The 27,119-nt window shown below is 26.2% G+C and overlaps 1 protein-coding gene across 1 annotated transcript in view; it reads right to left on the bottom strand.

Moving 5' to 3' along the window:
• Positions 1 to 27,119, bottom strand: part of LOC119674125 — a 68,452-nt gene that overhangs the window by 40,147 nt on the left and 1,186 nt on the right. The window contains exon 2 of the mRNA XM_038085249.1: positions 14,187 to 14,984. Within this exon, the coding sequence (XP_037941177.1) occupies positions 14,187 to 14,548 (362 nt within the window). The 5' untranslated portion in view covers positions 14,549 to 14,984. The remainder of the gene's footprint in view (positions 1 to 14,186; positions 14,985 to 27,119) is intronic.

The following is a 27,119-nucleotide window of genomic DNA, read 5'->3' on the forward strand; positions in this document are numbered from 1 at the left end:
TTTCTGAGAACTACAATTACTTTTCTACATAATTTAATTAATTTTGTTATTATATATACTAATATAGGAACGGATTTTCATAGAAAGTTATAGAACGAATATTTGTGTGAAAATTAGTTTAACCAATTGTGTAATAATAATTATTATAACCAAATTTGAACTTTACTAGGTAATTTAATTTTTAAATTAAGTTAAATACTTTTATTAAAACCGAAGTATATTTATTATTATTATTGTATTTAATTGTGTAATATCTCTCTATTTTTAATGAAAGCTAAATTCTATGGTTTATATAGTATTAAAATTGATTTGAAGGTGAGAGAAAATGTGATAATTTTTATCTACATAGTTTTAGTTAGCATAATTATTATTGCATCTTCTTTTTAAATACTTGTCAAGGTCATTAGTAAGTAAGGTAATAGCTTAATTAAAAATAAAATATCATAATATTCATTAATAATATTAAGTTTATTACAAGTTCAAGTTCACTACTTTTAATTATTTTGGAAGCGTAGAGAAAATTTTACGCTTCAGCGAGGTGAAACATTTCAATTTTAATATTAAATTATATATGCGAGTACTTTTTAACCATTTCTATTCTTAAGGAAAAAATTTTTAAAAATTAAAAAAAAATTTAAATTTTTTTAAATTAAAATTAAAAAATTATATGCGAGTACTTTTTCATCCATTTTTATTCTTAAGGAAAATTTTTTTTTTGTTTAAATTATTTACTTTTACGAGTATAAACAGTTTGTTAGTGGGGCGATGAAGATAAAATTAAGTTTGTTTTGATAAAAAAAATTAACCAATTTCATATCATGTTGTTTAAATACAAAGCAAAATATAATTAAATAAACAAAATAAATATGTTCTTATCAAGAAATTGAATTTCATACATGTGAACCATGCGAAAATATTATTGTATGTTATTTTCAAAAACGAAGGTGGGAAGAAAAGTATTTGGTCTGATACAAAGGTGGTTTTCCTGAAAAAAATCTATATTATCTTATTCAACAAAATACTAATTTTTATAAACTGATCAGGTTTAATACTTCGTATACACTATACTACAAAGATTAATGAATTGCTCATCATTAGTTCTAAAAGTTATGTACTAATATTTAAAAGAACAAAGATAGAATCTTGCATGTGATATGTAAGCAAAATGGATTAAATATTAATATGGAGATGGAGATTAATCAGTAGGTAGAGAAAGCAGAGAGATCAAATTTCCACACTACAATATATATTGATACCTTGAAAAATGAAAAATCATTAACAGCAAATATTATAGCCGTTTATTATTTATCACATAGATGTATGTTTATTTTATATAGAAAATTAGTTGTTAGAACTATGAAATCGGCATAAAACGCCACAAGCTGATAAAAATAATAGTCAAAATATATGATTTGCACTTCCAATTTCCCTTCCCCAACCCAGGTACACTTCAGATCGAGCCATCACTAACTACTATTTATACAAAACCTTGAGTGGATGTGTTGGAAGTAATAATTGAGATATTTGCCTATTTTAAATAACCCAAAAAATACTTTTACGTCGATGATGTATAAAGATATTGTGATGGTGAATAATCAAATTTTACCAAAACCATTGTGTTTTTAAATAACACATCAAAAGCTTTTCACTTCGACTGCTACAAACTTGCTAATAGTTAGAATATAAATTTTGTTATTTTAAATTATTTGCAAAATTTGGTACTAAAATGTTTGGCTCAGTTATACTAATAAATATTTAACAAACACATATATTAAATGAATTATACCAATGTTAATTTTTACACAGGCTAGACTCTTATTGCAAAATAAAAACTTTTGTAGAGCAAAACATTTAGTTTTATAAAAACTAAATGTCTACTAACAATCGGTTAGTGATAAAGTTTGCAGGAAAACATCACTACAAATATTTTTACAATAATCAAATATATGTTGCATGGAACTTTTTCTGAAATCCCAATATATACAGTCTTCCCAGTTATATGCATTACCTAAATTTTTGGGCAAAGTAAGACATAACTAGAGGAAACTATTAACAAAACATATACATAACTAGATTGTTATGATATTAAAGAATTTCTTCTATCTCATTATCCATTAGATATATATTTCGCATACGTGTAATATGGAGAGATAACATTCTTTCCTGGAGAGAGTAAACGTAATTTTAACTTGATTAAATAACTACATCACTAGTTCTTCAGAGAAGATGAACTATTGTTCTGATTATTTTTATTCATACAAAAACAATGTTTCTAATTACCTAATTACAATATATTGAAGTTCAATTTATATTAGAGTAGCTATGTAACAATGAAAATAAAGCGAATCAATTCATTAAGTGTATATAAAAGTGGTTGTATCTTATTTCAAGTTAGCTAATTTAATAATTGGTTTTATATACATTAAGACTGAAAAGTTTTCGGAAATTCTCATTTAAAATTCGCGCGCTGTATATTTTTCGATATTTTAAGTTTATGTAGTTTGGCAGCACTGTCCTTAATTACTATGCCAAAAATGAGCTCGATCTGTCAGACAGTTCGTTTACGGCAGCTGTTGAAACCAGTTCACCTCAGTAGTGCGTTGCGAAATGTCTTCGACGGTCGTACGACCGTCCTGGAAGGCTTTGTACCACTCATAAACTTGAGTTTTCGATAAAACTGATTCCCCATAAGCCTTTTGTAGCATTCGCAACGATTCTGCACACGAAATTTCGTTCGAAACACAAAATTTGATGCAAACTCTTTGTTCAATATTTTTTTCCATTGTTTTTTTCGCAACGCCCTACTGAGGTGAACTGGTTTCAACAGCTGCCGTAAACGAACTGTCTGACAGATCGCGCTCATTTTTGGCATAGTAATTAAGGACAGTGCTGCCAAACTACATAAACTTAAAATATCGAAAAATATACAGCGCGCGAATTTTAAATGAGAATTTCCGAAAACTTTTCGGTCTTAATGTATTGGATTTCGGGTGATAAATCTGATCTAAAAAAGACAAATACAGATAATACAAAAATATATACTCTTCATATTTTTAGATACGAAATAACTATCTAGAAAAACAAATAGATCTAACTAGATAATATTAATTGATGCTATGCATTGACTAGATATAAAATCAAATAAAAATATCATACTCAAAGTATTAAAAAAATTAAAAAAAACCCTTTTATTATGATTATTATGATTTCTATTTGTAAGTACAATAGCAAGATAAGTTGAACTATGATGCAAGACTCTATTACTCCCACTATACTCTTAATATCAAAGACAACCATGAATTCCATATTTCGAAAGGCGAAAGATTTGATTGTGTCAGAAGAAAATAGATATTTCTTTTGGAAAATGAAATAAAAAAATACTCAAAAATTGCAATAATCGAAACCTGGCATACTATTTGTCATATAACTTCGAATGCTATTTAAATTAATAAAAATAAATCTCTTATTTATATATCGCTAATCTAAACAGTTCTTGTGCATTTCACAAATATAACTATAACTGACATTATGTTATTTTTAACATAACATGATATTTGTACTCAACTCGATAAACACAGCATTAAAAACTGTATATAGATAGATATTATAGATATTACATATAAAAATACAATGATTAATTATAAAATAAAATAGTAGTAATTTCAAAGTTTATGTAAAGTTTGAATATGTTCTCTTATATGACCAAGCTGATTTATTATTTAAAAAAGTTAATATTATTTAAAAAAATTTTAAAAAATACATTTAAGCTTTCTTTGCTTTTAATTTTTAAGAGATTACTTGATTGATTACTTACAATGCAAAAAAATTATCGACATTTAAAGCTCTTAATTGACATAAAAAATTTAACAATATAAAATTCTTTGTATTTTATAAACTTTATTTATTTACTTTTTGAAATTTTAATATTTTTGAATATATAATAATTTTGTTATTAATAAACTATGTATTGTTATATTTTTCACTTGTAGTTACATGGCGTATTATCATGTGGAAATTAATTACGAAAAGTTAGAACTTTATTATTATTGAGTTTTTATGTATAACATTAGCTCTAATATTAGAAAAATTAGAAATATTTAGTAAAATCTAACTCTATCAACTTAGAGACAGCAGGTGTTTAATGAACTTAAATTTCTTGTAACCTTGACAGTTTCGACAAATTTATTTTGTCATCACTTATTTTTGTTATTATTTAATTAAAGATGTTAATTATTATTCACATTAAAACATTGATAAATTAACCAACAAAAGCAAAATATTGTATTGTAAAATTTGTATTTTCTGTATTATTTATATTAATTGTTATTGTTATTGTTATAAAACTTTAAGATAATATTATTATCTTGTTTTATAATTCGCGCTTTTTTATACGAACGTACAAAAAATTCGACGTGATTCGGAGCTGTTAACACCTCCCGGCGTAATTTGCAACTATTTTTGCTTGAAGTTGCAGTTCATTTATTTTTGATTAAATATTTCAATTCATTTCATTTGCTTTAGTTTTATTTTATTAACTTAAACTTGAAAATTATTGTCCAAACGTTGTGTTAGTGTATATATGAGTATTATAAGAAATGATTACGAGTTTTATTTGATAAGCAACAGATTGATAAAATGTATTGTTTTATAATTTACAGATAAGTGTGAAAATTTAAGGTTTCGTTATGAATAGATAAAAACGATACGAAAGCTTTTTAGGTCGTAAGGAAACCTTAGATAGCTTTAATTTAAACATTGAAAATATTTATAAAGATATGTTTTCTATAGAAATGTTTAAGCCTTGTGGCACTTTTATTCCTTTTATCTCAAATTATATATCTCTTACTCGTGTTGTCGTTACTGCTTTTTTTTTCAATATGTCATTATTGAATCGCTGTAAATTAAAGCCTAACAATAAGTTTTAGAATCTTAAAGACTAGTAACATTACATATAGTTACTAAACTATAGAAGCCAGGGTTTATTTACCAGATATCACGCCGTATATGTTGAATTAATCAGGGTGATCTTTCAGTCTAGAGGAAGTTGTCATTTTAGCAAGAGGTCTAACTGCTGTATCCTATTTAATTAATAAATCTAATGTGTCTTTTAATTTTCTTCTCTATTTATTATTTTATTGCTGTTATTGTTTTCTTATATTTTTTTTCTTAAGGCATATACATTTTAGTTGAGTTAAGGACAGGTGGTATAATAAGCCGATATGAATCGATGTCTTTTTTCGGTTTAATTCTAGTTCTTGATTTGTCAAAAACAGCACATTTTTTCAGTTTTCGTTTTAGTTCCGGTTTAAAGCCTTGGTTATAATGCAAAACTAAACTTTTCTGCAAAAGAAAATACAAAAATTTTGCAACAATAACGATGATGTTATGTTGTTCATTTTGAAAATTCAACACTAAACCAGCTAAAGGTTCTCACAAACCTAACAAACTTTAAAAGATATGTAGAACTACACTTAAATCACCTCATATTCCCAATGAGACACTAATAATTCCACACATAAACAAGTAGTAGATTAATATCAACTCAAATAAATAGTAATAATAATACTATACAAATTTGTATATATGCATAGAATTCATTTAAAGGAATAGTCCAACAAATTACACATTGCAAGTAAGTTACTGAAAATTTTACCTTTGTAAGCTTTTTAATGAATATATTATATTATTGCAATATAATTATTTGTGTGAAAACATATACATGCTAAGTAGAATACAAGTCCACTAAGTAATGAGCATATTTTCAATATATGTATTAATTATTTCAGCAAGTAACATTAAGAATTTTCGCAAAAGTAGCCGTGATATATAATAAATTTTCATTAAATTAATTTAAAAGATAATTAATTCTCACAAAACTTTTAAGCAATATTGTCAACAAAAAGTGAACTTAAAACAATCAAATTTGTATGGTAAAACTAAATTACTTTAAAATTTAAGTAGTTCTAATTAAGCACGAAATGTGGTGTTAATTATAATTAATTCATTTTATGAATACACACACATACACACACAATTAAAATATTTAATATTTGTTTTTAACAGAAAATTAATTTAATTTAAAAATTATTAATTAATTTTTTATTTTTAATTTATTATATTTTTTTTTATTTTTTTTTTATATTTTTATAAACAAAAAAAATATAAAGAAATGTGCGTTAGCTTTGAATATCAAAATAGTTACTAATTTTGTGTTATTTTTGAAATATCTTGCAACCCTTAATAGTTATTAAAAACAATAAATAAAAGAAAACGAAAAATGAATATAAAAACGTCGTGTGTAACAAATTGGTTTGCTTTCATCTATCTTTCAGATACAAACAAAAAACGGAGAAAAAATATGAGTAACGTTGTAAATAATAAAGAAAATTTTATAAAATATTATATAAAAAAATTTTATGACCACCATATTAAAAAATAACTTAACAAATAAAAATCAAATGAAGAGAAAATTAATTCTTTTTGATCAAATAAATGATGACTTTCGCTAATTTATAAATGCAATTTAAAAAATTTGCCGCTATGGCCGTAGGAGTGCCAATAGCAAGTCATATCAATTTTATTTCACATCAAATTTATTTTTAACTTTTATTTACTGAAAAAATTTTGTGAAGTCAATATACATAATTCATGATTACACAGTACTAAATATAAAATAAAATTTATCTTTTCATTTTGAAGTTTATTTTTCAATTGATCTGAAGTGAATGTGTAAGACGATCCATCGAAGCAAGCTGGCTAAGGTGAATGAGTTAACTTGAAGTTTTAAATTCCATATACCATGATTGTTATAATTATTAGAACTGAAGTTCTAGTGAAAAATGTTAACAACTTCTAAAAATTTATTCTGTCTTTATAAACTCAAAAAATATTTAAACATTAACCATACTCGTAATAAAATTCGAATTGCATTATATAGATTATGGTGTGGTAGTGCGTTAATAAGCTGAACATATTCAGCTGGAAAAATCAGGTGCACCTAATATAGATTCGGGGACATGCTGGTATCCAAGGCAATAAAAAGGCAGACAAACTTGCAAGAACAGGGGCAGCTTTAATAATGATAGTCCCGGAACCTTTCTGTAGTCTTGACAAAGGAACTCTATCCATTCTTATGAACGGATCAGAAGAAAAAGAAAAAAAACTCTATTGGAAAAGGCTACCAAGACTATTATAATCTAATATGCTTATTGACCGGTCACTGTGAATTGAATAATCACCTATCGAAATAAGGAATTCAATCCAACTCAGACTGTAGATACTGTAGAGAAGAGAGAAAAACTGCATACCATGTGCTTATGGAGTGCCCGTCACTGATGTACAAGCTGAAGAAACACCTAGGAGGGTATTTCATGGATCATAAGAATTCAAGACTAGGAAAGATAGGCTCTATACTGTCTTTCATTAAGAAAATTGGACTTTGAGAAACACTCTAATCCGGCTAATGGGTACAATAGATCTTTTAGGTCGCAGTGCACTACCCAATTTCACAATAAACATAATAATAATATAGCTAAATTAATAATAATTTTTTAGATATATAAAAGCGATAATCAGTTTTCGAAAGTTGTGGTGTTTACTTAAAATATCAATATACTTTATGTACAACATGCACAGGGAATTTGTAAATAAATCATTAATAATGAGTGATAATATATCATAGGTACATGCTAGTATCTGTGTAAGGTATGAATAGGTAAATCTTAACTGTTGATTTTTATTGACTTCGATGAGTTAATTTTAGTTAATGAAGTTAAAATTATTTTAGCTCTTTACATTATAAACAATAGGTGAAGAATAAAGTAATAAATAATGAATAAATTATCAATTGTACGTATATAAGTAATAAAAAATAATTTTTAATTAGCGATGCCAGTTGTGAGATATGTTTGTTGAACGTAAAAACGAAGATGTATCTGATTTTTTTGTACAAATTTGTCGAATAAAATGAAAATATTTCTATAAAGTAATATTTAAGTAAGTATGTAATTTTATATTAATAGAATCTATAAAGAAATAACTAACGATTCTTTATAATAGATACATATATATGTATAGTAATATAATTGCTTCATTTTAATGATTACAGAAGAGATGATTATATTTACTTGAATAATTAAAAGTCATGTGATTCGTGATAAAAAAAACATCAATTCATTAAAAAATAATTCGTATATGAAAATAAATTCTATACTTGTCGGTATATTAGTGGTTTTTGGCATATAGAATACTGTAATGTACTAAGGTTCATAAAATAAGTATTCTTAAGTAGATAATAATCAATACTAAATGGGATTAAAATTAATTCATAAAAAATGTTAAGTACGTTTAAAATTATTGTTTTTTAATGCATGGGTTGGCCAATTGGTTGTATCAATTGTTATATATGACTGAAAGTAAAACCTTAAAAGTGTAATCAATTGCATTTTCATTTGTATCTACGTATTTTACTCTGGTGTTCATTGGTATGTAACGTCGATGAGGTGAAATGGAGAAGATATGAATTTGATATATTGTTGCTCATTGGCAGAAGATATACATTTAATATCTATGGTATATATTTAAATTAAAAATAAAAACAATTTCAAATACTTAAAAATGTTTTTGTTTATTAGTTTTATGTTATCAAATTTTTTTAATAAGTTGAAAAATTAATATAGTAATTTCTGCTACTTCCTGTATTTATTTTTCATCGTTCTGTTTGTAGGACAAAAAGATAATTTGGTATAAAAAGTTGTGATTTACTTTTAATCAAAAGTCTTACTAGTACTAATGCATCTTTAGAATTATAGTGTAAAATCATAATAACTAAATAAACATAAAACATTTTTTTTATGAAATAAATTATTTTTTATAAATGAATTTACAGTTATTGCCTAACTGATAAGTATCATCATAACATCATAGTATAAAAATATTAGAAGTTATTTTTTTTTTTGGTATATACCTAAGTTGGAGTGATAGGAACTTTATTAAGAATTCTTATTCAAGCATAATCAGTGCAAATTGGCGTTATAATTATAGTTGAAAGGATTAATAATGTAATTTTTATATGTTATGATCTTTTTTTAATTTATCATCTATAACTAAATACGAATAAATAAAAAACAAAAAATCATTGAGTTATACTGATATCCAAATTGGTTGTTAAACATTTTGTTGTTATTCCTGACTTACAATTACAACGAGTACATAAAACATTTAATAACTGCAGTACGATTATATTACAAATTCATCATAAATCACTATATTCATTAAAATACAATTTCATCATAAATCTTTATATATATTAAAATACAATTTCATCATAAATCTCTATATTCATTAAAATAGTTTTAAAAAATAAATGCAGTACATATACATACAGTATAATTTCTTTATTTATATCCAACATTTTTCAATGTAATTTTTTCCACCTATAAACAGAATTTATTTTACTCAATTTTTATTAAAAAAATTTACGTTATTTAAACTATTACTTTTCTTCAGGAAAAAATATAAAAAATATTTACATAAACTAAGTAACAGACTCGTTACCTTTCTTCGACGTTGAATGTATACTGATTACAATCTATATACAAATCAACGTAACTCCTGTGGTACCACAATGGGCCAAGATTTGTGCTTAAGTAGGCTTTTTGGGATACAAGGCCGCCATTCCAACCAACCAACCAACCAACCAACCAAGTAACATGTTAATAAGTAACTTAATATGTAACATGTTAAGTAGATAGAATAGTATTATGAGAACGTTTAGTGCTATACTATATCACGTCTACAAAGCATTTGACATAAACATTAAATAAAAAACAACGTTCTAGTTTCTATTTTTAAATTTTTATATATTCTTGAAGATTTATTATCTTTATCTTATTTAATAATATTTATAAATGTTTGTAATAACCTGAATATTTTAATATTTTATTATTAAACTATTATTTACTACTCATATACACATTGAGTTTTTGTTGTATAAACAGAGCTGTTTAATTATAAAATTTGTCAGCTTAAAGACTTCAAAAGCTATACAAAAACTATCTCTAAATCATGTATGTATACAATACTACCTATTTTCATTGAAAATTGATTTGATTTAGTACAATACAAATTGATTATGAATATTAATCACAATACAGAGCGTATTAAAATCAAATTAAGTTTGAAATTAAATAACAGTAAAATACAATAATATAAAATTAAACCAATTTTTATACTTTTTTAAATCTCGGGTATAAAATACCCGATATATAGGAGTATCAATAATTTCATTTTCAACTTACTAATTTAAAAATTTGTATTTATTTCTTTTTATTTTCTTTCATTGACTTCATATTATTTCTATTTTATTTTTGAAGTTACCAAATTACTAATTGCCACAAAAGCCGATCACATCTTTATTTTTCTTATACCACAGTTTCTTCTTTTTTTTGGGAGCGTTTCTAAAGCGGTTTATGTCAAATTTAAAATCTGTCATTTTCTATGAAAAGATTTTAATATAACAAATATTTTCAGCTTTTGGTTTAATAATGTAGTTTATATTATTAATGTTCATTGTATGCGTGTGATTTTTTCTTAATTTTCATTACTAATTTATGTGAAGTTGTAAAGTCATTTTCAGACTTACAGATTTTTATTTTGAATTTCATTCTACAAATAAAAAATAAATCTTATATTATAACAACGACAATTTCTTGTTAGAAAAGTTTTTAAAAATCATATATTATATTTATGTACTACAAAAATTTTAAGAATTAATAACTTTAACAAATTTTAGCCAAATATTTTAATTAATTTTAAGAATAAAATTTTATAATCTCACCATATACACATTTTTTGGTAATGATAATAAAAAGTATATTATATAAAATTTTAATAAAATAAATTATACACAATGAGGTTGCAATTATGATTTAAGAAACTATTATTAAATTTTGTTTTTAATAAAGTATTTTTATTATTGATTCTGCCAGTTTTTATTTTCTCTGTAGGTAATTTGTTCGTTAATAACCTAGACAAAATACAAAAATAGACAAAATTTGTTCATTAACCTAGACAAAATACAAAAAAATACAATACGAGCGCTAAATGAAATTTCCCAGTGGTTTAAGACCTGGAGAATAAAAGCATGTGAGTCCAAGTCTTCACAAATAACTTTTACAATGACAAGAAATATATGTACACCGGTACGGCTTAATGATGTTTTAATCTTCCAATCTACCCAAGCGAAATATTTAGGGATACAGTTTGACACAAAACTATTTTGGAAACATTACATTTTTACAAAAAGAAAAGCAATTAGCATCAGACTGCTACAGCTCTACTGGATACTGAACAAAAGCTACAAAGATATACTTTAAACAATCTGAACTTATGGCATTGAACTCTGGAGAACTGCTGCATCTTCAAATATAGAGATAGAATAATCTTAGAATAATCTCAAATGCTCCTAGATATATGACAAATGAATGTTATATCGCGATCTCAACATCCCCGTACTTAAGGATGTTATAAAAACCCAAGCCAGAAATCAGAAAACACATATGCAATATCATACTAACCATTTTATAAGTAGAATTATAGCAGAAAGAAGAACGTTCACACGTCTTCGCAAACAAACGTTCGCACACGGAACTTTAATCTGTGACCGACTTTAACAGACAAATGTGCTACTGAGCACAGTCCATTCACTTACTGTTAAATATTTTTTATTGTCTATTCTTAAGTGACAGATCGCAATAAAAGAAAATAGATTAAAAATCTACGTCCCATACCTATACAAAAGTCCCTGCCCGCCGGAATCTAGCAAACATAATTTTTATAAATACGTCTGTTTCAAGGTAGATCGCGTAAATTTTATTATTGTAGCGTTTCTGGAATCATTTTTTCTTTACGTGTAGGTCCAACAATTTCTTGTTGTACTTTTCAAAAGATAATTTTTTTAGCAAGAGCTGCAAATTGAGACTAAGTCCAATATAAATTTCCTCTATTTACATCTACTTAGTTTTTGTAAATATAGTTTCTTTCCACATAAGACTTTTATTTAAGTCTATCCTTATATGCTTCAGACTAAGTTCTTAAAATAATTGTTCATTGCATACCGTGTAGGTATGTGCACTCACTGTTCTAATTGAAGTAAGTTATATATAGTACCTGGGTTGAATCGGATGTTATAGTTAAAGGTTCCACCTCTTGAGTTACACATTAAGATTATTTAATATATTAAAAGTTTTGTTAAATATTATTACTAAAACTTAGATAGTAAATTATGTTTAATTGTATTGACTATGATTTAGGAAAGTATAATTTATTATGCTGTTATGTTGTTATGCTTAGACAACAAATTCGAATTTGTAGTTAACTTAAAACTTATAAATAAATAATCGAATAAATAAATAAATTTCTTTATTTCAACAACTTTTTATAATAGAACAATTCATCTGGATGGCATTAAGTCCTAAATAGAGTAAAATTTTCTTACTAATGTTCAATTGGTAGCGGAAATATTCATGTAATTATATCAAATATAGATTTTGAAAATTTATTCCATAAATTGGGTTATTTCAAGTACATTTACATAAACTAATTAAAAATTTTGAAAACAAAATAGTGAAGTTCGTATAGTTTTGAAATTTGTTGAAATTAAATTAAACCATAATCGAGAACACTTGTATCTAACATAATTTTGTATAAATTTATTTCAAAACTCAATTAAAGAGAAATGCAGTAAATAAAATTCCGCAAAAACGTAATCAATTCTTTGTTAAAATTAATTTTTCCTCTTTGATTGCAACTATTGACCTTCGGGCTAACCAAAAATTCATAAAATGTAAAAATATTTTTTAATAAATTAGCTTTGAATTAAAATTGATTTTCAGATGTTTTAAGTTGTATGACACGATTTATTTAATTTCAATTGAATGATTATCAATTCTATTTATTGGGTATTTCAAATGAAATGGAAAGTTGGATGATAAGCTATAACATATTAAAACTTTAACAAATTAGTACATCAAACTGCTGAGTATTATATCTGTCTCTAATTGTATATTCAATTAACATTATGATCTTAATGTAGATAAGATAGGGGCATTCACTTTGTCTTACAAAGTCTAAAGCACTAAATGCAACAAGGTTATAGTAAAATTGCAAGAGTGCGAGAACACCTCGGTTGTAAAATTGCAACATTAAAATGAAACAGATGTTTTTGCGGCATACCACATCCATATGAGTAACAGCAGTCAAAACAGCTGTTTGTTTTTCCAATTTGTTTCGTTGTAAGCACATATACGTGGGTTTAGGAATAGCAAGATTACAAGCCATTACACCAAACTTTGTGGATGTATTTTGTGTTGTTTAGTGCAAGTTCAATCTGTGCATTTCGTGCACCTTACAATGAGTTTGCAAGACAAAGTGAATACCACTATTGTTATTACATTCTGGATACTTTCTCAGCAATTTGGTAGATATGTTTGATTCAACGATTCATTGCGAATGGTTGAACTACAACGAGATTGCGAGTGGAACCTGACCTTTAATGACAAAACACTGCAGGAAGGGCCCCCGGTCGGTGTTGGAACCATTGTTACATTTATTGTCGAATGAAAATAATAAATTAGAAGGATTCGAATAATAGAGAAAAGACAAGAACAAAAATTTATTAATTTATTGAAATTTGACTGATATTTATAAAATTTTCAATTCGCACTTTGGCTTACAGCTATGATATTTAACTTCTTCTCAATATCACAAACACCACTATTAGAACTCACTTGATTGGAATAAACGGTCACATTCCTTTGTATAATAGGAGTGTATATAGATAATATGTTTAACAAAGAGTTTCAGTTTAATTATTTAGAATAAACAATTTAATTTTTAACACAATAGGAATATTCTTATGCATATTGATTTCTTTCTTATTGTAAATTTTCACTTTATTGAGATGCGGAAATGAATGATTAAAGTTATGTTTTTTTTAAATAGTTTAAAGAAAAATAATAATTATTTTCTTTTATGAATAGATACTAATTACATAATACAATATTTGCTTTTATGTACATATTTAAATGAACTCATTTGAAATGCATGCTTTCCAAATCCATAAATTACTTCCGTTAATATTATACTTAAAAAAAATATTTAATATGAAAAAATGAAAATCTACTTACTTCAAACGTTCACGTAACTTTCGAAAGGCGTCCTTATCGCGCTCCAATGCCAGCAATATCCTCTTGCATTGTTGCAGACGTTTGCGCAATTGCAAATCGTGCACCTCGACGCCAATGCCACTGTCAAAGCTGCGGTCAAGCAGCGCTGGACTGCAGCTGCTTTTGCCACTGTCAGTGTCGATGGCATTTTGCTGTGAACTGCTACGGCTTATGCCGGAATTCAAGTGCGGCGTTGTTGGGCTTTCCTCATTGAGTGGTGAAAAAGATGCAACCGGAGTCAGCGGCGCGAGAGGTATGAGCGGCGTTATTGGTACAGCTTGTGGTATGATTGGTGCTGTGGGCGACTCCGGCAAAACCGTCATCTCTTACCGTAGTTTTTAATTACTTTTAAATAATTTTTATGTTTTTTATTTTAAATAAATATTTTTTCCTTTAAAGTTTAAAATTTTTTACTGGACACTGCATAATCATTGAAAAAAATTTATTTATTTTTTACTTTGTTTAACAACATTTTTTCTATTGTTTATGGTATTTATTTATTTATTTTTTCGTTTATGTGTAATATATTCCTTTTATCTGACGACAATATTTGTCTTTTTATCTTAATTACCTTTATTTATGTTTGCTGTTTGACTAATTATGCATACGTTTGTAGATAACTTTTTTTTTAATTTACGCAAATATTATTATATTGTTTACTAAATTTAAATATTTTTAGCAAATTTTATCAGCGACACCATGTACAATCAACGTATTCTGAGGCACTGCCTCTGTTATACTGTAAATGTTGAATTTTTTCTGCAAAGAATCAAAAAAAAAAAAAATAATAATATATTTTTATACAATACATAGAGATACACTATACATATAATTGAAACATTATGTAATGTGAATTAATAACGTTATTGTTAAGTAACATTGCTAATGCGCAACTTTATTTCACTTAATTTTATTTCAGATGACTACTTTGCGAAGTATGCTCCACACAATTGCAACTCAACTTAAATTTTCTGATGTTGTGGCACAATGAAACCTAGGTGAATGTGGAATGAACTGAACAGCTGATGAAGCGGAGCACACTGCAACTTGCATTTACTGCACCGTATCTGAAATCCATCTGACAAACTTGCTTTTAATTTATTTTTAAACTCTGCAGTCTGTGGGCATTGTTTTCATGCCCTCTTCAATGGATGCATTGCTGAACGTTCCGTTGGCCTAGTGAAAATAACAATTCGCTTGCTGCACCTTCGCATTTTTTTAAAATTAAGTGTAATTGAAACATAAAAAGCATTTTCTAAATATTTTTACACGAGTTTTTATTATTAAGCCTAATTCACAAATATCTATCAGTAATAAAATATATTTTTGAGATTAGATTTTAAACAATTGATACTAATAATAACGAAAATCCTTAATTTATTTAACACAAGAAGAAATTAAACTTTTTAAAAAAGAAATTATTATTAAGTCAATTTCACTAAATTCACTAATAAAATATATTTTAGAGCTTAGCTTTGAAGTTAGTGATACCAATAATAACAAAATTCCTTGATATATATTAGGATAATATTAGTAATATTAGGATAAGAAGAAATTAAATATTTAAGAAAGAAATTATTATTAAGTCAATTTCACTAGATTCACTAACAAAATATATTTTAGAGATTAGCTTTGAAATTAGTGATACCAATAATAATGAAAATCTTATTTTGTATCACCAAGCAAGAATTAATTAAATAAGAAAGGGATACAAATAAAAAGAAAATTTAAGACATATTTAAAATAATTAATGAATTTTTCAATTTTAAATTTAACGTCTATATTATAACTATTTATTGAAATAAAACATTATCCATTGCGTGATCCTGATTTCGCACTACTGTTTCACGACATATGTCAAGCAAGGTATATAAATCGTTTAACAGCCGCTGAACAGGTTGAAATTGTTAAAATTTCCATAAAAATAATAGTGTTTTTGCATTTCTAATTTTCTTGAGTAATGTGACTTATTTTTCGCGTGGTAGATATGTCAACAAAAAAAAATTATAGAATTTAGAGCAATAGAAAAAAAGCCAAAATTCACAAGTTACTGTCGGAGAACTATTCCATCCAGAAAAGATCAATTTGTAGCAAGTCAATTGGTCTAGAGTATTTTGTTAAAAATCACGAAGATATGACCATTAATTCAAATTACCATTGTCACATTATTTTTGTTTTTTTTTTAGTTTGAAATTTAAGACATTGATGTCGGAGATATGGGTTTTGACTTTATTGCGCTAAAAACTTAGTGTAATTTCACGTTTTATTAATTGGATTATGTTATTAAAATTATTTGTTACTAGTTAGTTTTTTGTTTCTTGGGATTATGTAAAGAATCGTGATTATATGTACACCATTCAAACTGTAAACATTTAAAAAGATTTTGATGAATATTCGTAAAGCTATGTGCCGACAAGTCAAGGAATGTTAAGGGAGCCAGTACAGTTATTAAAGTCCCGCACTTGCAAGAACCTGATTAAGATTGTTGGTTTATGTTGTCCTAAGCGTAGAAAATGTTGAATGTTCAATTAAAAGTAGTGTATTTTATTTTAGTTGGTTCTAATTTCTATATTTTACCGTTTAGGCCACAATGTTAAACTAACTAGGTGCCATCGTCTTGCCCTTAACTGAAGAATAAAAATTCAGTACTCTGTGATGTGCCTTTAAAAACATTCTAATTAGGTTGTATATCACAAGGTTAAAATAATGACAAGGTTAAAACCATATATTTAAATAACAATTTGATTGAAATTTCAATCATTTGTGTGTTTTATGTATATTTAATTTCAGAATTAATATATTATGTAAATTGAGTTAATTAGAATTTTTATTTTGAGACATTATTGAGCTATAAGTTTACATTATTCAAACCTAAATTTAAATAAATTTTATATGTAATAAATATTACTTTGTGATGTGTTGATGGGAATTTTGGAAAAAAAAGTTTATGTAAATGATTAAATTCTACTATATTTTCCTTGAATGCAATATTTCCACTTAAAAACTATATACAATTAATTTAAATGGATAAATATTTTATTTAATTAATATTGCCCTGTGATGTATTAATGGGAATTTTTGGAAAGTAAAGTTTAAGCAAAAATCCACTCCTGCTATATTTCTTCTTACATGCAATATTTACACTCTACGAATTTATATTAAATTAAATTAAACACTGTTCAATATCAAATAAATCAAATTATTGTAAATGTAGGTCCATGCTTTTAATAAAATTAATTTAAATTAAGTAATTACATAATTTGCATTTAAAGTGAAACCGTAATTACTCAAAAAAAAAAACCTTTAAATAATCTTTGAATAAGCTTTGAATAAACCTTTGAATTACGTTTTTACCTTACTATTAAATTCGTATATCTACAAATTTAACTTTCCAAACTATTTTTATTAATGGTGCATTAGAGTCTGTCGAACAAGTTTTATAAACAATCAATTTTTTTTAATGAAATATAACAGTACAGTACAGTATAATAGACGTTTTTCGTTTGTAAAGAAATTAAATTCAATTTAGACAAAAGTATCTGTTTGCATAACAAAATAAATTAGAAATATGAATTGAAATAATGTTAAAATTTTTAATTATTATACTAAGCCTAAAATGTTTAAGTTCAAATTATTTAATTTTCAAATAACACAAGATATTTAAATTTTTTAATAGATATAACTAATAAATCCCAAATTTCAGATGTCAATGAAATGAAATAAATTTAACATGAAAACAATGAAATTAATCATGACATGAAGAATTTAAATCAAACATTATTGGAAGAAATTTAAACAATGAAATGAATAAATATTTTTATAAGCATCTCTACATTAAGAAAACATTTCAAGAAAAGCTACACTGAATGGTTGGTTTCCTAAAAGACTACTTAAGAATTGCATAGATTTTAGCATTTCAGCTACTGAAGGTTTGTTCGCTAAGCCCACAATAGTGTGACGCAGACTGACGAACCATAAAATAAGTTACAAATGCGAGAAATTGAATGTTATTTTTTATTGTTGTAAATTTTTTCGTTTTATGATACTAGATACTTTAGTTTGTTATAGCTCAGATTACAAAGAAATAAAATTATATACACATGCATAAAATATTTTTTCTAAACTTATAAACTGTCAAGATAACTCTTGATTGTTGAAATCGATGACACCTCATAGACCTTAATAAGTAACTCGCAGCAACAGCACTTTCTCTTCTCGTTTGCTTAAACGTCCTTTTCTTCAAATCTGTAGAAGACTAAAGAATCTGAATTATTGGCAAATATTTAAAGATACAAATATTTAAGTTAAAAATAAATTATTCATGTTTTTCGTATTGTATTTTACTAAAATGTCTTCAGGCGAAACAATGTTGGTTGAAAAAGAATTCATTTATAAAAAAAATGCTCACAGGCAAATACAATCAATTTGACAAAGCAATCATTTAAGATTTTTATTTTATTTTTATTTAACATTAAAACACTTAAATGGTTAAGTGAATTAATTTTTTATTTTATTTCATTAAATCAAAAGAAGATCAAATAAAAATCGAGTAACATCAATAACATATAATGGCCAATTTAAACAAATTTAATTCAAAATTACTAAGGTGTAAACACAAATTTAGGAGAAATCTTTCAACTCTTAATAATGAAATAATGGAAGAGAAAAAAAAAGATATGCATGGTAATTTTAAAAAAAAATTAAAATTTTTCTGTTTATATATGTACATATATATTTGGTTTAATATAAATATACATATAAAGGGTTTAATAGATATATATGCATTGTTCCTCATTCCATGGTATAAACAACACTTGTGATAAAGATTTTGATCAAAAACTTTAAACTTTAAACAGTTTCCGATGCAGTTTGGTTTGGTATGTCACTTTAACAGTGATGCCAAATCAGTACCACGAAATCGATATAACATCATATATAGCTCAATGCAATTCTTGTTAAAAAGAGCTTCAGGCCTTGTGCGAGTTTGAGTAAATTGATGGTAAATTGAAGCAAATAGTAAGTTATGTCAGTATGGCAACGAATGTTGGTATTAACCAGAATTTCAAGTGGGATAAATTAGATAAAAATTAGGTAAATTATGTATTACCATTGTAAATATTTTATAAGATGTTTAATAAATAAATAAATAAATTTGAAAACTTTTAACAGAAAAATTATAAATAAGTGTAACAAATAAGTGTAAATAAGTGCAGTACTAAAAATCCCTAGGAAATTACAATTTACTTTACCTCAATTTACTTGAATTTGCACACGACCTTAATAATATTGTAATTTATTTGTTAATGAAATGTTTATATGATTTTAATGGATGACGGGAAGATTGCAACATATTTCCAGTTAACATTCACAATAGATTGATTTTTGAATTTGGTTGCACTAAAACTTAAAACGTAAATTTTTTTGCGAGTTAAACCTAACTCTGAAGATTTTAACAGCATTGCTGTTGCTTCATATGCTTTCTTTTGTAAGTTGCGAGTATTTTTTTGCTACTCTGATAGAAAAATGACGGCATTTATACAAACGTCTTCCCCGACCACATCATATTTTTATTTAAACACTTTAATTGATCATGCGGACGTTCTAGGTCAGGTACTTTTAAATCTGTTTAAGATAACTCTATGATTGTTCATTTTATAACATATAGACCTTAACAGTTTCCTGTTGTATTTTAAAATTTCATTGTTTATAATTCTTCATATCTCTAGAAATGCAACACTGGGTTTGAAGATCTTTAACATTTTAATGTAGAGTTTTGCTTTATAGGTCAAAGATGCTCAAATAAAGTGACATAAAAAAATGGTTTTTTGAAATGTACTTTTAGTAGGAAGAATGCAATTTTAAAAAATATATCTTTATTTGTAAAAAACAATTATTAAATTACATTGAAGTGGCACAAATCAAATAGAAATTATGTACATTGCTTTGCATTGGAAAAATTGTAATGAAAAATTCATATGCTACACAGCCTTTAAAAGCAATTAGGTAATTTATTTTTAAATATTGACCTAATTAAGGTTGACTGCCTGTGAATTAACGATATTAATATTCTGTTTTACGACTGTCTGATTACGTGTATTGCTGATTATCTATTGTTGATATTGCAATTGCAGTTGCTTTCGCATTGCTAATGCGAAATGCAAAGCCATTTTCAATAGAAAACACGATAGCTTCGACTGTGTGTAAATTATTTTTGCAACTCAATTTACTTTGCTACGTTTTTTGTAAAATTTTTTTATTATTATTAAGCAATTTCTTATAAAACATCTTATCGAAATTCGCATCGAAATTTTGTATATAATTATAATAATTACGCTCGGAATTCGTACAGATTGAATAATGTTGCAAAAACAAATTTGGACAGGAATTCAATTAATGAAAAATATGCCAATAACGATTTTTAAAATTACTTTAAAAAAAATTAATAAATTTGTAAAATGAAATATAATATTTAAAAAAATCAATAATAACTTTTTTGTGAAATTCAAATTAAATCTTATTTAATTTTTTAATCAAATTTGATAGTCGTTCAATCTGGAAAAACCAATACAAAGCAAAAAGATATCAGTTAAATAAATTATAAAAAGAACTTATAAGATGCTTGGACACATACCTCAATTCAACTCTACAAAAGAATCTCAACATTTATAAAGTTTTTTAAAAGGCAATTAGCATATATAAAGTACAGTTATGGAGAACTTTCATCAACTCTAACACAGAAATTTTAGTCTCTAACGAATCCATATAGTCGACTTAAAATTCATGTATATTAAACACAAAATCAACAAGCTTAGTGAAAGATACTGTTATCTAAAGAGACAAAGTTAGGATAGTTTATAATGAAAGCTTTGAGCACTAAAACTCACGTGAGCATATATAATGACCCGTAGTAATACTACAGATTAAACCGTAGGGTAGTCCAATATGAGTACTAGATATTAGATAGGAATACTAAAATTAAAATATTGGATCTACATAACAAAAGATAAGTAAGGCTAACATTATAAGTTCAACTGAGGTATTATATCATATTATATACCTATACCAATTCCTTTCATATAATAACTTAACTCATCATTGAACAGTTGGAAAAAAAATTTATTTATAGAAGTGCTAGCAGAATCAATTTATTTCTCTTAAAAATAAAAATGTTTTAAACATAATTTTTATTAATTTTTTATATTTTAATAAAATTGTTGTTGATATGTATATTCCAACACGTTTCAGATGACTACAATTGCGTGCAGATTAAACCACAATAAATCCGATTAGAATACAATGATTTTATGACCTCATGTTTGACTTGAATAATAGCAAATACGCAAGTATTTAAGCTGCTTTTCAGTAAAATTGTGTAAGGGTGGATTCTAAGTCATCGTAAAGGCAATGAGAATAGTAATTATTTATATGTTGCATGTTGATTAGTTAGAAACTGGAATAACAAAATTTATTTTCAAAAAAATCAGTAATCCAACATAAAAGTTGTCCCATTTAGTTTATTTACGTATGCAGTTAGTGTCAAAAAAGTGCTAAAGTGCTAGCTAACAGCATTAAAAACAAAAAAAAGTAAATTACAAACATCATTTAGTAAACTAATTAACTCAAACACCTTGAATACAAAATAGCTATAAGCTAATACAACTAATATCCATTTTCATGAATATCATCGGTACGGTAAAATTCTGTCATTACTCTTTTATATAAGGAATGCGATATTATTCTATTTAACTGATACTGCAAAAATACATATGTGTATTTTATTAACTGTTGTTTTTACGAAAATATCTATTCTTAGAATTATTATGGATTGTTATGAACTAACAATCATATATACCAAGAAGTTTGAAAATGTACACTTACACAAGTCAACAAATGGATAAACGTCTAGTATTGAGGTCCATCAGATTAGTGAAGAAATATATTTAAGCAAAGTGAAATTTTGCATAGGTTGTCCTATTAAAATTAATTCAAACCAAGAACTAAGCTTATATGTAATAGAATTGTACAGTATAACAATTCAACTACTAGCTAACCGTATTAAAAAACGGAATCATAAAATAAGATAAAAAATACTACTAAATATTTTTGTAGAATATTTGTTCTTCTGTCATCCTCATCTTTCAGTGGAGCTTAGGGTCTCGACTATTCTCTTATAGCGAACACTATAACGCGATTCACAGCTGATGTCATTCCAGGAGTAATTTTCAGCTTCCATTTCTAATTGTACTTTCTCCATCCATGCTTTGAGGATTTCATCGAAGTCCTTGACGGGTGATGTTTTCGCTCGATCTGCGGATCATATGCCCAATACAACGCCATTTTAGATTACAGATTTCAACAGAAGTGTGGGTCTGTTTGGTGGAGCTCCAGAGATTAACATTACTGATGCGGTTAGTCCACCATACGTTTCAAATCTGACACAGGTACTTATTGCAGAAGGCTTTTAGACGCGAATATATATTACTCTACATATATGATCAGTTTCGTTAAAGGATTTTTGAAGAAAACGTTCATTTAAATATTTTGGAACAATTTGAATTTTTTCTTAATTTGGCAAAAATATTTGTAATTTGGAAGTTGCAAATCTATTGTTATTAATGGATTAAGTAATTGGATAAGAAATATTCAAATTTGATATATAAAAGCTTTTATGTATAACTAAAATCTTAGTTTGTTTAGTATTCATAAAAAAATTAATATATTGTACATACAACAAATTTTATATATAATCAACTTTTTATTTGTCATACAAAAAGAGCTTAAGTTTACACAAATTTTATTTCTTGTCCTATGTATTGGAATTAGTATTGGTATTACTATCACAGCAAGATTGTACACACCTATGATTATTTTTTAAATTAAAATTTCTTTGAGTTATCTTAACTAACGTTATATGAGTCCGTAAAAGTTCATTAATGGCTAAATTATTTTTACTTTTCAAACATAATTTATTTTGTGATATTTTTTGTTTCTTTATATCACTTCTAACATTAATTGTTGTGAAAACCAGCACGAAATTGGTTTATTTAGGGTTAATATACCCTAAACTAACAAAAGTAAAATCAATTTAAAGAAAATGTAACAAACGTTTAAATACACAAATAATGCAAACGTTAACATTAACAAAACATGAGTAAATGTTCACTTAAAGTGCAATAAAGTTCTGCTGCCTACAAAAAATGCATGCAACTATCTATCTACAAATGTATCTATGTATCCATGTATCTACAAATGCATGATGTGGTGTTAGCGTTTAAATGGTTTTGTATTTTTTCCTTTTCAATTTTATCTTCAGTGCAGTAAAGAATGTTAAACCGTTAAAGTAAAAGTTGTACGAGCATAGCTATTAGTGCAGAGTAGCTTATTGATTATGATTACGGCAATCTATCGCAGGCAAAAATTTGCAGAAATACCCGTAGAAAGATACAAATCAGAAAAACAAAACAATAGTTTGAGTGCAATTGAGTTTCCTGATATGCTAATTGAAAAATTTTTTCAGTGGAAACGAAATGAAAATGTTTTATGACAATTTTGTCATTTATTTTCATGTGCAAAATAATGCAGAACTAATGAAAGCGAAAATTTTCATATAATTTCTTTATAATTTTTGAATAGAAATAGTGTCCAGATTTACGTACGGTGAATCTCGTATAGGTATTCAATTTGTTTCGACACACGTCATTTTTTCAATTATTTAGGTATTAACAGAAAAGTGAAAGGTAAGATTTTGTTGATTTAATTAGTTTCAAAGTGCTGTAAAAAAGCTTTATATATTTGCATTAGTAATTTTTCTTTATTAAATTCGAATTATTTGAAGTTTTACAGTTTGAAATTGTAAACTAAACTTAGGGTACATAAAATCAATATTTATTATAAAATACATATATTTGTTTGTCAGATGTTGGCAGTTTGAAATTTAGATTTCCTGTATATTTTTTATGTTACTTTTATTATGTTATTGCAAAAATAGCCACAAAGTTAAATATGTATATTGAATAAAATTATAAATATTATAAAAATTTATAATGTAAAAGATTTGACAATTTTAGCAATTAAATAAAAAATATATAGAATAGTTCGAATAGAAATGAAAAGACAATAACAAAAATTTGGTTAGTTTATTGAAATTTAGCTGACCATACAACGTTGTTTCGAGTATTACCACGAGCTACTCGTTGTAACTTTAAGTAACACTGTGTATACACAAGTGCGTTCCACCAGCAAATTTTCTAGTAAATGAGAGTAACTGATAGAGCATAACATCACTGTCGAAGTTTCAAAATGCTACACAGAGTTTACTCGTACATTTTATTTCGAGTAAATTTTGTGTTGATGTGTGAATCAGCTGTTTTGGTGTGAATTCAAATTTTTGTATTATATATTTGCGCGGGACTGGTGTTCTCACCAGATTTTACACAAAGCTGTTCCATTAAAATCTGTATAAAGAGCGTAATTTGGCACTTTATTTGTATTATCAGTTTGTACTTTACTTGTGTTTTACTTGAGTTTTACTATAAGTAGCTCGTGGTACAGGCATAGTATAACCTAAATACAAACTATCGAGAATGTTGCTCTTCTTGGGTAAAACTGAGATGGAAATGGCAATACTAGCAGTGATGTTGATTGATCAAGTTCAATTATACATATTCCTTTATAAATTCTGGAGTGAAGTTAACCAAAATAAGTCATTCAGAGATATATTCAAAGAACGTACATGAAAGAGGAATATACAAAATTTTATTTGTCTGTTAAAAAACACAGAGTGCAATGAAAGAAGTATCTTTTATCCATTTTCTTGAACTAAGGAATATAAAAGGCAGATACACAAGAAACACCCTGTATATGAAAACAAAAAAAGTTCAAAATATAACATATAAAATTAAAAACTATTACCAGGTTTAGAAGCACTACGGTATATAAAATTAACTACCAATTAATTTTCGTTATTGTTGCAACACAAAGCAAAATTTGAATGTAATCTACTAACTTTGAAATTTAACCTATTAAAAAATAAACTTTTCGGACATGTTCCAGTAATATTCATATAAGTTAATAACTTTAACTAATTTTAAAACGACGATACTACGCTTTAAGTTTATGGAATTTGTTTTTTTTTTGTTTATAATTAAATAATTTTTTCTTTTGACAATACTTGTTTTTAATTTGTTGGTTTTTAGCACATGTGCTTAATTATTTATTTTTTGGTAATAAATTACCAAAAAAAAAAATGAGGATTCGAAAAAAGGTCGGTGGTGTAAAAAGATGTCTTCTGGTAAAAGTCAGCTGATGAAATTTTTTAAGACATAAAAAACTGAATATTCTGCATCATTAATCTTTTTTTTCAAATCAGTTAAATTGTTGTAATTAACAAAAAAGAAAAAAAACTTAAAATCTTGTTTTAATTTTTGTTCTACCTGCTTTTTGATATCTTATAATTTATTTCTTAGTAAAAATTAAGTAGAACTTTTTGTGTTTTGTATTTTATGTCAATTTTATATTTTTGGCACTAAAATATTACTGACATTTTAACAAATTTTCTTAAAAAAAATGTTTATTTTCATGCTAATTGGGAAAAGTTTATTACTCTCTCTTATTTCTAACAAAGTTGTCATGTGTCAAGGCATTTTAGTTAGCTGGATTTATTACACTGTTAAAAACAATATATTTCGGAAAACAATCAAAAGATTTTTAATATCACAATATCAGATTTTCCGTTAATAAATGCAGTATTTCTATTCAGACCTCCTTCACTCAGCTAGCGTGTTTAAAAACTTCTCTGGGGTATTCCAATGACTCCATTTCGTATAGCTTAAGTAAGTCTGTCTTCCATGTGATAGACTATCCATCGAATTATAGTTATATTCTTAACTGTAGGCTAACAACTACAGTTTGTGTATCAAAACACAATCAAAATAGAAAATTAAACAATGAGAAAAACAATTAAATAAGACAAGTTGTAAAAGTAGGGAAGTAGTCGGTCATGGCTACTGTGTTTTGGAATAACATAGCATAGCAAAGGCATGCTGATGATTGACATTTTTAAAAATAATCGCTCAATAACTAAATGTGTAATAAGTAATTTTACTGGATAAATTAAACCGAGAACTTTTCCCAATTGAAAAAGATGAGCTTCACTAAGACGATGCACCGATGCAACCTTTAAGAGTCGCTTTGGCTAAATTCATGAATCACATTTCGAATAGATTATAAAACTTATTTACTGAATCTGGACCCTGTTATTTATACTTAACGTTTGAGTCAAAAAAAAAAAACTTTTTGTTAAATGAAGGGGTGAGATTATTGACGTGATGCACAGGGATTAAAGAGGGATTGGATTCAAGGGAATGGTTTTTCTTGCAGTTGTTATTACATCCTATTGATACTAAAACAAAGTCGTAGCCAGAAATTTACTTTGAATGGGGTTTACAGATTAAAAACTGAAAAGATCTCAAAGAAATCTGCTGGATATTTAGAAGAGTTCGAGTAAAAATGAAAGAGATAACAAAAATTTTAGTTGATTTATTAAAATTTGTCTGACCATTCAACGCTGTTTCTAGTATTGCCAATTGTCAAATTGTTTAATAAGTTTGTAGTCTGTATAAAATTTGTTTAGATTGTAAGTGTCAGGCTTAGAACTCGTGCCTGTCAAATTAGAAGCGATGATTAATTATATTTTTCCAAAAGTGGCCAAGGCTGCCCAAACTTTCAATGCTCAAGTTCCAAGTTTTTTTGCCACTTTCTATAATATTTTTTTTCAGTGACACTAATCAAAGCATTTGCCATGCTTTAAATTACCTTATAAACTACAGCTTTATTTGGAAACACAAGTTCAACGAATTGAAAGTTAATTTTTGAGGTTGCTTAATTGATTTCTGT

The sequence above is a fragment of the Teleopsis dalmanni genome, chromosome 2 (genome assembly GCF_002237135.1).
Source record: "Teleopsis dalmanni isolate 2A chromosome 2, ASM223713v2, whole genome shotgun sequence".
NCBI classification, from domain to species: Eukaryota; Metazoa; Arthropoda; class Insecta; order Diptera; family Diopsidae; genus Teleopsis; species Teleopsis dalmanni.